Source organism: Carassius carassius, chromosome 8 (genome assembly GCF_963082965.1).
Source record: "Carassius carassius chromosome 8, fCarCar2.1, whole genome shotgun sequence".
NCBI classification, from domain to species: domain Eukaryota; kingdom Metazoa; phylum Chordata; class Actinopteri; order Cypriniformes; family Cyprinidae; genus Carassius; species Carassius carassius.
The window spans coordinates 7,553,880-7,568,716 of NC_081762.1; the positions used below are offsets into that span (position 1 = coordinate 7,553,880).

Below are 14,837 nucleotides of genomic sequence, written 5' to 3' on the forward strand. Positions count from 1 at the left end.
TTAATCAGAAGAAGGAGTGATGTAGTCATTTTAATCGGGTTCCTCTCACAGGCAATGGACACAAACAGCTTCTGAATGGAGGAGAAACAGGATTTACAGGTGAGGAAAAAATTAGTTTTAATTTATTGACATTTCATATGACATGAAAAATAAAAACTAACTGTCTCTGCTGTTAATTTGCAGGCATGGATCATTTCATGGCAGGCACATCTCAGATACAAGGAACAGGTATAAAAGCATGGTTTAAAATCCTACCGAAAAACCATTCATTTCTGAGATAAAAAAGTATACTTACACTGTTTTCAGAAAAAAACTTCTCTTCATGTGTTGTTTGTTATATGTACGTATGCAGGTGGTTTTGATTCATTTGGCACAAGCCCTCACCTGGAAGTTACAGGTAAACATCAGGTCAACTCTTCTGCCCTAGAATAGCAAAAAACAAAGTTAACAAAGTTAAACCCAAAACCAAAACACTGATAAGAAGTTTCTACACTACTGGTCAAAACTTTGGGGTCAGTAAGGTTTTTTTGCTTTTTTTAACAACACTGCCTTAACTTGACCAAAAATGTTACTTTGTGTCACCGGAATAAATAACATTTTAAAAGTATTAAAATTAAGACAGTGATTTCAAATTGTAATAATATTTGATAATTGTACTGTTTTTACTGTATTTCTGATCAGACGTCTTTAACATTACAGAAACCAACCTTTAAACGAAAGTGTATACATTTAAAATCAAAAAATCTATACATATTCACTAAATAATAATGTGAGCATCAGACCATACTAGGAACTCAAACATTTCACTGCAAATTTTTATTGCAGGTATAACAGATCAGTCAAGCCATTACTTCCTTGTTGGCTTGATGGGTGAGCATTTCTTTGTTCTCATTAATTATTGGAAGAAATACTGAATGTGATTCTCAGTATGGACCAGAATGTCTCCCTCTACAGGTGGAATAGGAGAGAGCTTTGGTCCAGACACCCAAACAGACGGGCTAGGTACGCTTTTAGACCTCTTAGACACTCCTCCAGACGTTCCACCCACATGCCTAGTAACTGACGCTGTCTCAACAGATCACATGGGACTCGCATTTCAGGTGGATTCGGCAGGTAAGCGTCCACTTAAACTCATCCATTTTTCACTTAACCAGAGGCTTGATGTTTATGGCTTTTGTGCTGCGGTCATCTGAATTGCATTCTACTGATCCCATTGGCCTTGTAGCAAAAAAGGACGTCCCACACTTGTTAAGTTCACTTGATTTACTTTTATGCCCATGCTGTGAAACGGCTCACATACGGCACTGAGCGCCTTCCCTCATTCTGTCCAGCTGTCACGCTGTACTAATTATGGGCCGCGCTAACAGAATAAACCAGCCAGATCCTGTTCTCTACCTAATAATTTATTGAAAGACGACTGGTGTGAATCAAAGCTGTCCTTTTTCTCTCACTGGTTCTCCTTTCCAGCCGCTGGCCTGAGTCCAGGGCACCCGTCCAGTGGCGGTCCGGTTCTAGAAGCTCCTCCAGGTAATGGCTGCTGGCTGCCGCTCTGTGCTCCTTTAGGTCCTGTAAATTTAGAGTGCTTTTACCCAAGTAGCTGTGGGATTATCCCAGCACACGTCTAATAAACTCTGTCAGACTTACAATCCTGACTTTGGCTCCGAAGGGGGCATTACGACAACTTTCAGAGAAGTTTTTAGTGTCATGAGAGGTCACTGGGGTTTCATGCATCCGTATGAATTACACAGACTGATCACTGAGCTCATAACTCAGTTTACTGAATGAGTGTAGGAGCTTTTAAGATGGATAGATAGAACAACTGATAGAATGAAGGAACAATAGGTGGAATGACACAAGACAGATTGTCCCTTGTTCGGTATATCAGACTCTCCAGGACCGGATTACCTGTCTGTTGACAATGGGAATGGTGATTATAATCATTCAATCAGTAAGTAAAGTATTAATTGGTTTACTAGCATTAGATTTGTAATAGTATATTATGTTTCTAATAATATCTTTATAATATCTCCAGACACGGCTGATAATGGAGCCCAATCAAAATCACCAGTTGATACAACAGGTAAACTGATGTTAAACAACATTCTCAGCAAAAATCCTGCATAGTTTGGTGGAAAGTGACATAAAATGCTAAAAAAAAGAAAACTGAAGTTTAATTAGATTTTTACAGATTCCTCAGTAGTCTTTGGCATAATGTCACATCCGGGCCATTCCTTCTTAGATTATTCAGATAAGACAACTATTTTAGTAAAACTTTGCAACAAGGCCTCATTTGTTAAAGGAATAGTAAAAAAAAAAATTGCTGTAAATTTTCTCACCCTCAGGCCATCCAAGATAGATAGGTTTTTTCTTGAACAGATATCCAGAAATGTAGCATTACATCACTTGCTCACAGTGAATGGGTGCCGTCAGAATGAGGATCCAAACTGTTGATAAAAAAACATCACAATAATCCACAAATAATCCACTTGTCAAGCGAAAAGCTGCATGGACTCTCATTTTGACGGCACCCATGATGCAAAATTTCTCAAAATCTGTTTTGATAAAGAAACAAACTCGTCTACATCTTGGGCTTAGAGTAATTTTTTTTTCCAGCAAATGTTCATATGTTTTGGTGAGTTATTCCTTTGACATTAGTTAATGCAATAGCTAACTAACAAGAATACATACAATTAGCAGTATATTTACTAATATACGTGCAGCATTTATTAATCTTTGTAAATGTTAATGAAAAGTTAATGAAAATGCAATTGTTAAATGTATTAGTAAAGTTGAAATTGACAATTTACAATATTTCAACGGCTTTTATTAATCTAGCTTAATGTTAACTAATGTAATGTATATATATATATATATATATATATATATATATATATATATCAACTAATAGTGAACAATACTTGTATAGCATTTATTATTCTTATTTATTGTTGACTAAAGTTAACAATAACAATGGATCTTTATGGTAAAGTATGAGCCCTACTTTCAATTACACCCCCCCCCCCCCACACACACACACAAAAAAAAAAATATATATATATATATATATATATATATATATATGAGATACATTATTATATTTAGCAGTTTTGTTGTTCTCCTCAGATGGTGGGGCAGATAATAATGGTGCAGACTTACCTGATACAAATGGTAAGTTACAATCAACAAAATTCCAATCATAGCAGTTGTTGGCTACTTTTCCATGGTCCAAGCTGTTTTAGGTGGTTGCCCACCTGCAGGGATTTCCTCATACAGTATTATTTTGACACATAATTCATAATTGCATTACAGGAAATGGAAACGGTAGGCACAAACCTGTGGTAGGCATGCAGAAAGGTATGTTAAAATGTCTATAAAAGCATATGAAACCTATGAACAGGAGAGAACTGTAGTGTGTGTCTGAATTCATTCACAGGTGACCCTCCAGGCATTCATCTCGACATCAGTATGTATCTAGTAATAAAACAAACACAACTAATCAACACACAATCACAACATCATATTATTGATGGACTTATATCCTGGAATTGATGTGAATATTCCCAATGTCTTTCCAAACAGGCGGAACAGGCCATCAGGACGCTGCAGTGGAGATGCATCACGCAGCTGGTACTATATCACCCGGTTCTATCACATCACTGAAAGTCAATTGATTTTTTAGCCATAATTCAATGTTTATGCGTCTTCTCTTGGCTAGTCTGTCTAGAAGGGTGGGGTTGTGTGGGTTTACCAAAGGCTTGTGCTTAATACGAAAAATATTTCTCATGGCAGGTTTAAAGCCATGAAATCAAATATCAGAGTTTTGTGGATTTTAGTTCACATCACATCTATATGCTAGTGTACTACTTTGCACATTTTTTTAAAAAAGTGGGAAACTTAGTTATTTAAACAATAGTTCAATTGTCAACTTATTCACTTGTAACATCATCATTGGTTTTCTCACACAGTGAGGTAGGCAGCATTATTTTATGCATTATTTTATCCATACCAAAAACCTAAGGTATTGTGGAAAACAATCCCAGAATGCTTTGAGGGGAATTAGACTTGTAATTCACCTACCAGCATGCTAACTTCAAACTTATGAGTTAAAATTTCCAAATACTATTTTACATATAGAAGGCACCTATCTATTTAGACAACAAGGTATCCCACTAGATTTTGGAACAGCGCTAATAAGTCATCACTAATCATCTTTACACATATATTAATCAAATATTAATCCACTTAGCCCCTTTAGAAACTATTTTTCTTGTTGCCTTTATTTTCAGTTGGCACTCTTGATCAAAGTGACCACACCCTCAGTCCTTACGCTGACACGACTGGTAGGTAACCACATATAGAAGCCTGTTTCCACCACAGAATGATTTTTTTTTTATTATTAAAAATGACACAATTTGGACTTTCTTGCAATTCTGAAGAATTCTCAGAGTTCAGGAATCAGAATCATGAATGTAAAATACAAGAAAAATTTCGCAATTCAAAATTTACATATCGCAATTCTGTTAGTTTGTTTTTTTACGCCACAAAATAAATAATTCAATTTGTAATTCTTGCAATTGCGATTTTATATCTCGCAATTCTGACTTTAGATTTCGCATTTCTGAAAAAAGTTTAACTTGTTACTTATAAACAGAATTATAATAGAATTATATTAATTGTAGACTTCCATAATAACCCTTATAGATCAGTTTAATAAATTAAAAAATAATTATAATAAAATAATTCACTTATTTTTTGTAAATCCATCTCTCTTTGCTTCTTTAAGATTCATTTTTAATATGATTATTTGTATGTAATGCATTTTAAATTACCATTGTGTTTGAAATGTGCTACATAAACTCGCCTTGGCTTCTCAAAGGATTTGACGGTGTCACCGGTGCAAGCATGCAGACAGATATGGCAGGTATTATATTTAAGATTTTACCAAACATACTATTTACGAAATACACCATGAGTGAATGTAAAGTAGCATTGGATTTTGTGCACGTTCCTGTAATAACGGAGCTGACATTGTGGTCAGGTGCGGCGGGTGATCCAGTGACTGACGGACAGAATCAAACAGACATGACAGGTGAGTACAACACAATATGCAAAGAAATAATTAAAGTAAATCTGAAATATTTATGACATGCTGTTTCCTGTTATTCAGGGCAGGGACACTTAGCTGTGACTGACGGCGTGCCGAGTTACACAGGTAAACATGTTTCCTCAGCACACCCAGACACATCAGTCAATCACTCATGCAAGGCTTTCATGTGTAGTGTGTGTTTCTAAAAAGCAGATTCTGTGCGTGCGACTGGGACTGGATTTACAGGTGTGTGACCTTTAGATTATATGAATAAATCAGAATGAGCAAGGCACAGATAATATAAATGTTTAGAAAATATGGATATACAGTCGTGGCCAAAAGTTTTGAGAATTACATAAATATTGGAAATTGGAAAAGTTGCTGCTTAAGTTTTTATAATAGCAATTTGCATATACTCAGAATGTTATGAAGAGTGATCAGATGAATTGCATAGTCCTTCTTTGCCATGAAAATGAACTTAATCCCAAAAAAACCTTTCCACTGCATTTCATTGCTGTCATTAAAGGACCTGCTGAGATCATTTCAGTAATCGTCTTGTTAACTCAGGTGAGAATGTTGACGAGCACAAGGCTGGAGATCATTATGTCAGGCTGATTGGGTTAGAACGGCAGACTTGAAATGTTAAAAGGAGGGTGATGCTTGAAATCATTGTTCTTCCATTGTTAACCATGGTGACCTGCAAAGAAACGCGTGCAGCCATCATTGCGTTGCATAAAAATGGCTTCACAGGCAAGGATATTGTGGCTACTAAGATTGCACCTAAATCAACAATTTATAGGATCATCAAGAACTTCAAGGAAAGAGGTTCAATTCTTGTAAAGAAGGCATCAGGGCGTCCAAGAAAGTCCAGCAAGCGCCAGGATCATCTCCTAAAGAGGATTCAGCTGCGGGATCGTAGTGCCACCAGTGCAGAGCTTGCTCAGGAATGGCAGCAGGCAGGTGTGAGTGCATCTGCATGCACAGTGAGGCCAAGACTTTTGGAAGATGGCCTGGTGTCAAGAAGGGCAGCAAAGAAGCCACTTCTCTCCAAAAAAAACATCAGGGACAGATTGATCTTCTGCAGAAAGTATAGTGAATGGACTGCTGAGGACTGGGGCAAAGTCATATTCTCCAATGAAGCCCCTTTCTGATTGTTTGGGGCATCTGGAAAAAGGCTTGTCCGGAGAAGAAAAGGTGAGCGCTACCATCAGTCCTGTGTCATGCCAACAGTAAAGCATCCTGACACCATTCATGTGAGGGGTTGCTTCTCATCCAAGGGAGTGGGCTCACTCACAATTCTGCCCAAAAACACAGCCATGAATAAAGAATGGTACCAAAACACCCTCCAACAGCAACTTCTTCCAACAATCCAACAACAGTTTGGTGAAGAACAATGCATTTTCCAGCATGATGGAGCACCGTGCCATAAGGCAAAAGTGAGAACTAAGTGGCTCGGGGACCAGAATGTTGAAATTTTGGGTCCATGGCCTGGAAACTCCCCAGATCTTAATCCCATTGAGAACTTGTGGTCAATCCTCAAGAGGCGGGTGGACAAACAAAAACCCACTAATTCTGACAAACTCCAAGAAGTGATTATGAAAGAATGGGTTGCTATCAGTGTTGGGGAAAGTTACTTTTAAAAGTAATGCCTTACAATATTGCGTTACTCCCTAAAAAAGTAACTAAATACGTTACTTATTGAAGTTGCATGTGCTCTTTATTATATCCAACGAAGAAGAAGAAAAACAAAGAAGAAGAATGAATAACAGAACTGTAGTGACACAACTACATGGCAATACAACAGTGACACCTATTGGCAAATTACTATATTACAACACTCCCACTTAATTTTACAATAGGACTAAGCCATTTCTTAGTAAATTATATTAACCAAAAAAAAAAAAATTATGCCATGTTATACTGGTTTACACCGTAACATATTTAACACTAAACACATTCTAGCCCTTTTAAGATCAGACTAAACAGAATTAAATGAAACAAAGTCCAATCTCACTCCTAAGATACTCAAACTTCTGCCTCACCAATGGCTTGGTCAAGATGTCAGCCTTCATGTCATCTGTGGGACAATATTGCAGTTGTATTTGTCCATTCTGCACACATTCACGAATGTAATGGTAGCGAATGTCAATGTGCTTGGTTCTTGAATGATCAACTGGATTCTTTGCGATTGCAATGGCTCCTTGGTTGTCCTCCAGGATGACCACAGGAGTAGCATCCATTCCAAGATCACTCAGTAGTCGTCTAAGCCAGGTACATTCCTGAGCTGCTTGACTAAGTGCAACATACTCAGCCTCCGCTGTTGAAAGAGCAACAGTTGACTGTTTCTTGCTGAGCCAACTCACCGCTCCTCCACCCAGTAAGAACACATTTCCGGTTGTAGAGCGACGATCGTCCTGGTCTCCTGCCCAGTCAGCATCTGAGAAACCGACCAAAGTTCCAGACTCTGACCGCTCATACTTGAGAGCGAGATTCAGTGTACCGTTCAAGTACCGTAGAACTCTCTTCACTGCAGTCAGATGTGAAACATTTGGATTTGCATTGAACTTTGACACAACGCTCACAGCTTGTGCTATGTCCGGCCGTGTGGCCATCGCAGCATACAGTAGACTACCAACCATAGACTGGTAAGTACTTGGGTTCACAGGCTTGCTGACACCATCGTCCCTTTTTAGCTTTACATTTGCATCAGCTGGAGTTGCAACAGGGTTTGCATCATGCATACCATACTTCTGAAGAACGGCTTCAATGTAATGCTTCTGATGAAGAAACACACAGTTTTTGTCTTTGTCTTGGATGACAGAGATTCCCAAGATGTAGGACAGTTCTCTCATGTCCTTCATCTTGTAGCGCTTCTTAAGAGCAAGTTTCAGCTCTTCCATGCTTTCCATCGACTCTGTGATCAGAATTAGATCATCAACATACACAGCTAATATCTCCAGCTCCTGTCGAGATCTCACGAACACACATGGGTCTGATGTACTCTGTTTGAATCCAATGTTCTTCATGAACTCTGTGAAAGTTTTGCTCCAGCAGCGAGGGGACTGCTTCAGTCCATATATTGACTTCTTCAGCTTGCACACCAAACTTTCTTCTCCTGGTCTGATGTATCCCTCTGGTTGCTCCATATAGATTTCCTCATCCAGGTGTCCATTTAGAAATGCGGTTACCACATCCATCTGATGCACATGCATGTTATTCTGGATTGCAAAGAACAGCAACGTACGTATTGAGCTAAAACGTACCACGGGTGAAAAAGTTTCATCGTAGTCAGCACCATACTTCTGTGAGTAACCCTTAGCCACAAGTCTGCACTTGTATCTCTCCACTCGTCCGTCACTATGATGCTTGACTTTAAACACCCATCTTGATCCTATGGCTTTCCGATCCTTTGGTAGTTTCACTAAAACCCATGTCTTATTTTCCAGCAGTGATTCATATTCCAAGTCAGCAGCCTCCTGCCATTCCTTTGCATTTGGACTCATCATTGCCTCTTTCAGTGTGCTTGGTTCTGCAACACAACAAACAGTAGCATAATGATCAACAGTCACCAGGTCGGCAAACTCATCATAGCCATATCTCTTAGGTGGTTTTCTGATTCTGCCACCTTCTCTAGCAGTTTCATCGACAGTAGCATCGACTGGGGTTCTTTCGTCAGTTTTCATGATAACTTCATTCTCCGAACAAGAAATATCCACTTCTTGTTTCAAGTCAAAGTCTGACTCGTTGAAGATCACATCCCGACGAATTAGAATCCTTCTTTTTTCTTCGTCAAACAAGCGATAGCCCTTGGCATTGTTGGCATATCCCACGAAACGAAGCTTCACAGCCTTTTTGTCCAGTTTTCTTCTTTCAATGTCTGGGACATGTGCATAAGCTACGCAACCAAACACTTTCATGTGACTCACATTTGGCTGTTTGTCGCACCATTTCTGGTAGGGCGTCACTTGTTTCAGAACAGATGTGGGGAGTCTGTTCTGTATGTAAGCTGCGGTCGCTACAGCCTCTGCCCAGTAAGACTTTGTTAATTTAGCGTGAGAGAGCATGGTTCTCGCTGCTTCAATTAATGTCCTATTTTTTCTTTCTGCAACACCATTTTGCTGAGGTGTGTGAGGTACAGTTGTCTCATGGTGGATACCTTGAGCCTTCAAGTATTCTTGAAATTCTTTGGATGTGTATTCCCCACCATTATCCGTTCTGAGTCTTGCTATTTTCTGTCCGCACTCATTGGATAATATTTTCTCAAATTCCTTGAATTTGCAAAGAACTTCACTCTTCTGTTTCATAAAGTACACCTTGCAACATCTAGAATAGTCATCAATAAAAGTCACAAAGTACTTTGATCCACCTATAGATTCAGTCTGCATGGGGCCGCAGACGTCACTATGAACCAACTGTAGTTTACGTTTGGAACGGATTTCTCCCACTGGCTTATGTGGCTTTCTAGACAGCTTGCCTTCCACACATGCTTCACAGAATGGAACTTCTTTCTCTGCAGGATAGTCCACTCCATTCACCAGTTTTTTAAGTTCCTTCAACTTAGTGGTGTGACCCAGTCGTTGATGCCACAAGCTGGTTGCTACTAATGCACTTGATGCACAGTGACAGGTGGGCGACCTTCCCTCAACATCCAGCTGATACATTCCATCAGATCTTTGTGTTCCCATTCCTCTGAGATTTCCATTTTTATCACGGATGTAACAGCGAGACTTCTTGAACTGCACCGTATTTCCTTTTTTTACAGCAGCTCCCACTGAGAAGAGATTCCCGGATAACTTGGGAACATACAGCACATCAAACATTGTGACATTTTTTACATCACTGATTTTTAATGCCATTCTCAGTTTAACATTACCAAATCCTAGAGCATCAACCACTCTGCCATCACCAAGTTTCACAGACTGTGTTTTTGGAAATTTCTGGTAATCTTGAAGAATTTCTTCATGACACGTCATGTGCTTTGAAGCTCCAGAGTCGATCAACCACTCTACCTGTTGTGTCATCTTATCCTGATTTGCCTCTCTGGCGACGAAGGCACTCTCAGACGAGTCTTCATCATGTTCACATGTTACATTTTTGGCTTTGTGAGTTTTAGTCTGTTTTTTCTTACTTGGACAGTCACGCTTGATATGTCCTTCTTTCCCACACTTGTAACATCTCCACGAGCCGGATCTGTCAGCTCTCACTGCCTTGGAGTTAGCCTGCATATCACTACGAACTAGTGTTGACATTGCTGATGCGCCTCCAGAAGCAGCACCACTGGACATAGCACCGCCATAGTTACCATCAGCAGACACTCGTTTTTGTTCTTCATTTATTAATGCTTGCTGAACAAACTGCAGTGTTAAACTGTCCAACTTAGTTTCCAGTGCAGTAACAATTGTAGCATAGCTTGCTGGCAAGCTACCCAGCAGTGTTACAATCTGGTCCTCCTCTTCAATCACCGCACCTATTGCCCCTAGCTGGTCAGTTAGCTCCTTCATTCGTTTCAAGTGTTCAGTTATGTTTTCTCCTTCCTTCATTTCACATCTGAAGTATTTTTTCTTCAGAAACAGCTTGTTTGCAAGAGTGTCTCTCTCAAAATGTCCTTTTAGCGTGTCCCACGCTTCCTTAGGGGTCTTACAGCTTGTTATCAGGTACAACTGAGACGTACTCACATTCAGCACCAACACAGAAAATGCTTTTTCTTTCCGTTTTTCAAATTCTGCTCTTGCCTGTGCATTTGCTCCTTCTGCCACGTTGTCAGTCTCCATCACCATGCCCCATAGTCCTTTAGCTTTCATCAAATGTTCCATTTGAAATTTCCACGTTGCCCAGTTCTCTGGCCCACTCAGCTTTTCAATAAACAGTTTATCCTCCATTGTGAGTTCCACAACACTGTCTATTTCACAAAAAAAAATAGTGTAAAACTACCTTTTTTTTTTTTTTGCTTTAGCGAAGATCTGGGCCCATAACCTATTGAAGTTGCATGTGCTCTTTATTATATCCAACGAAGAAGAAGAAAAACAAAGAAGAAGAATGAATAACAGAACTGTAGTGACACAACTACATGGCAATACAACAGTGACACCTATTGGCAAATTACTATATTACAACATTACTTAGTTACTTTTTATGGAAAGTAATGTGTTACATTACTTTTGCGTTACTTTCACGTTACTTTTTAAATATGAGCAGGGCTTGATTGTTTTAAATATAAGAAGTTCTATTTATAGCAAATGTAAAAGCCCTTTCACACCAAAAACTGTAATGAATAAACCTCAGGCTGAAGGAAAAGTAAATTCACGTCTGTACAGTAGAACACAGGAGAAGAAGGTTCAACACTCTTCAGCAATGAAAAAACAATGAAGCACAATTGTTAGTTTATCTAAAGTCATTTTTTAATTATTAGTATGGTTGAACTGGATCATTAAAGGTCAGCAGCAAAGACACTGTTAATAAAATGGGAATAGATACATTTGTGTTATTTAATATATTTAGTTATTGCAGGTTTGCGTCATATTCTGAGTTTGCATTTCACTGTTTTGATTAATTTTGATGAATACTAAATCTGTTTAGTTTTTTGTTTTTTTGTGAGTGGGATGAATTAATGCACATTCACATTTAGTCTAGAACTACAGTAACATGTTCACACAGCACACACAACGCCTCCATACTTCCGATTTCTCCCAATATGGGAACAGGAGGCTTGTCAGTCAAAAAATGGGAATACAAAGTAACTGGCGTTACTTTTTTGAAAAAGTAACTCATATATTTTCTTGTAAATTAAAAACTAATGCGTTACTTTACTAGTTACTTGAAAAAAGTAATATGATTACGTAACTCGCGTTACTTGTAATGCATTACCCCCAACACTGGTTGCTATCAGTCAGGATTTGGCCCAGAAGTTGATTGAAAGCATGCCCAGTCGAATTGCAGAGGTCCTGAAAAAGAAGAGCCAACACTGCAAATACTGACATAAATGTCATGTATTGTTGATAAAAGCCTTTGAAACGTATGAAGTGCTTGTATTCTATTTCAGTACATCACAAAAACAACTGAAACAAAAATCTAAAAGCAGTTTAGCAGCAAACTTTTTGAAAACTAATATTTATGTAATTCTCAAAACTTTTGGCCACGACTGTAAATATATATGTAGTAATCAGCAGAAGTAACAAACTGTATGATTTTTTATTTTGGCATTTCAAATGTTGTTGTCAAACTTTCAGATGCCTCAGAGACACATGGTAGCACGGTTCAGACAGACTTACCAGGTAAATTACGTTTGAAAACCTCTGCCTCATCAGGTGGACTAACCGTTAAGCTGCCCTTATAAAAATGTACCATGGTAAATGTAGTTTCTGCAGAAAGAATGACAAAGATACTAAAAGCCTGTTTGAAGGAAATTCTACAATGTAGAGTACAATAACAATGATATTTGGTGGAAACTATGATTACCAAGGTCAATTTTTGCAAGGGTTTGCTTACAAAGCAGAAATTGTGGCAAAAGTTTATTAAAAGTTAAAAATGAAACAAACCTTTTTTAAAACTCAACTGCAGTCACAGGGGATCCATTCACAGGGGTTTCCTCACAGACAGATGCCATTGGCACAGGTGGGTGACACACACCCACCCACACACACACACACACACACACACACACACACACAGGTATACCTATGGGGAATTCCATAGGCATAATAGTTTTTATACTGAACTAACTGTATTTTCTATCACTGCACCCCTCACACAATTTTTTGATTTTCAAAGAACTTCATTCTATATGATTTATAAGCTTGTTTCCTCATGGGGCCCTAAGAAATGTCCCCACAAGGTCAGAATTCACTGGTGTTGCTATCATTGTGGAGACATTTGGTCCCCTTGATGTGGTGAATACCAGATCAAACACACTATAAGGAAAAAGTATATTTTTGATTTTTTCATTTTTATTTTTAAGCTACAGCTGAACCTCAAGGGACTCTCAGGAGTCCAAGTAAGTTTTTCTATACATACATACATGCATGAATACATACACTACTGTTCAAATTCTTGGAATTTTTAACTGTCTCTTAATATCAGTGTCTCTTAAATCATGTCAAAATGTCATTTTTGATTCACACTACATCTCTAAACCTGCTTACCCGTACATATTAAAGTAAACTAACAGGGTAAATTCATAAAATCAGTTGTTTTGATGTAAACCTCTGGTTTGTTCTCCTCTGACAGGCCAACCTGGTGCTACGGAACAGACAAAGCCAGCTGGTAAGCTTCATGGGAGTTCAGATCTCCTTCACTTCAATCACATGATTCATTCTGATGATCTGTATCTCGCTTTCACCTCAAAGCCATGTCAAACCTGTCCATGAAACATATCGTTCATAAAATCAACTGAAGGAAAATTCTAGAACAGAAATTAAATAATGAATACCTTGTGAATAAATTCCCGTTTATGTCTGATTGAGATGCAACAATGATGGAGTGTCTCCAGTGCTGATGAACAGATGCTCAACAGCTCTTCTCTTTTCTCTGTTTTGCTTGTTCTGTCCAGTATCAGCAGGTGAACAGTACCACACATCTGGTCAGGGTCCTGAAGGTGGGTCTGAAAATTCTCCATGCAGATCATTCATGCTGAAACATCTATCAAATGAATAGAGCTAGGCCTATTCAAAACAAACGACCCAAACCATCTCAATAATATTGGAAAAACAGTTAATAGGCTACTTAATTGTTAACACATTATGGCCCGGTTCCACAGACTGGGCTTAACTTAAAAAGTTTTACTGTTTTACTATTTTTAATCTTACTGACTGTAGTATGCACGTAATAGGAAATAATTTCGGTCCGTTCTCCTCGTGTTTCACTAAAGATGCTCGATGAATTTGTACACTGAAAAACTGCTTGTAAACGTCTGTCCAGCTGTTTGGCCTCAATGAACTGATCTGTGCGCTTTATGAAAGGTGCAGAAAATGTGGAACTGGAAGATACCTGCTGATTTCCACATGAAGCCGCGAGTGAGGTTTCTGCGCTACAGATTTCAGTGCACAGACCTGAACGCCTGGCAGAGGAACCGTGAACCCGCCCGCTAGACTCAGCTCTCCTTTATCTGTGTGTGTGTGTGTGTGTGTGTGTGTGTCCGTTTGTTTTATTTTCGACTATTTAAACATTCAGAGGATACTGTAACTTAACGTTTTATTGCGCCTGTTTATAAAAGTGCCCTGTAGCCTAAGTATTTTATTCATTAGTACAACGAAAGAAAAATAAATAAATCAAAGAGAGGAAAATCACGATTTTAAACGTATTTGCTGTGTAAATGTAACGGTTGTTTTCCCCATAAATGTCGCTACTGTATTTTCTTGCCTAGAAGTTGAAGCAATATTCTTGTCCAATGTCTCAGACTGTATAATGCTGAATGTATGTCATTTGATGATAATCTTTACATTAAATTGAACATCTATTTTGAACATCAAATTCAAATATTTGTAATTTTACCCGTTCGGAGGAATCGGCTCAAAAACGGGTAACGTTATTTGGATAATGGTTGACTGTCAACCGTCAACCCTATGTTAAAGGGTAAGTTCACCGATTTTCAGACAACTTTGTATTGTTACAATGTCGGCAGTATACGTAAATAAACAATGGGCATTATTTTTTTCATCCCCGTATATTTGTCGGAAAAAGTCCGCAATGTGACGTAAACGCGTCATCCAGCTGGCTTTTGTGAAAACTACAAATATAGCAACATTTTTGTATCTTT

The 14,837-nt window shown here is 38.5% G+C and overlaps 1 protein-coding gene across 1 annotated transcript; it reads left to right on the forward strand.

Moving 5' to 3' along the window:
* The first annotated feature begins 53 nt into the window (after window positions 1-53).
* On the forward strand, window positions 54-14,577 carry LOC132144646 (uncharacterized). The gene is made up of 25 exons (XM_059555199.1): window positions 54-99; window positions 184-228; window positions 353-397; window positions 826-870; window positions 955-1,002; window positions 1,078-1,113; window positions 1,468-1,527; window positions 1,886-1,948; window positions 2,033-2,080; window positions 2,189-2,244; window positions 3,120-3,168; window positions 3,310-3,354; window positions 3,434-3,463; window positions 3,580-3,627; window positions 4,287-4,340; window positions 4,877-4,921; window positions 5,039-5,089; window positions 5,168-5,212; window positions 5,297-5,332; window positions 12,313-12,357; window positions 12,644-12,697; window positions 13,041-13,076; window positions 13,310-13,345; window positions 13,632-13,676; window positions 14,041-14,577. Exons 2-25 carry the CDS (start codon window positions 186-188, stop codon window positions 14,073-14,075), a joined length of 1,098 nt encoding a protein of 365 aa, XP_059411182.1. The 5' UTR covers window positions 54-99; window positions 184-185; the 3' UTR covers window positions 14,076-14,577.
* Window positions 14,578-14,837: the final 260 nt, after the last annotated feature.

Coding starts and splice junctions, on each gene's coding strand:
- LOC132144646 (XM_059555199.1), top strand. CDS start 186: ATGGATCATTTCATGGCAGGCACATCTCAGATACAAGGAACAG. Junction 2,081..2,188: donor ATCACCAGTTGATACAACAG/GTAAACTGATGT, acceptor AGATTTTTACAG/ATTCCTCAGTAGTCTTTGGC. Junction 3,628..4,286: donor GGAGATGCATCACGCAGCTG/GTACTATATCAC, acceptor CTTTATTTTCAG/TTGGCACTCTTGATCAAAGT.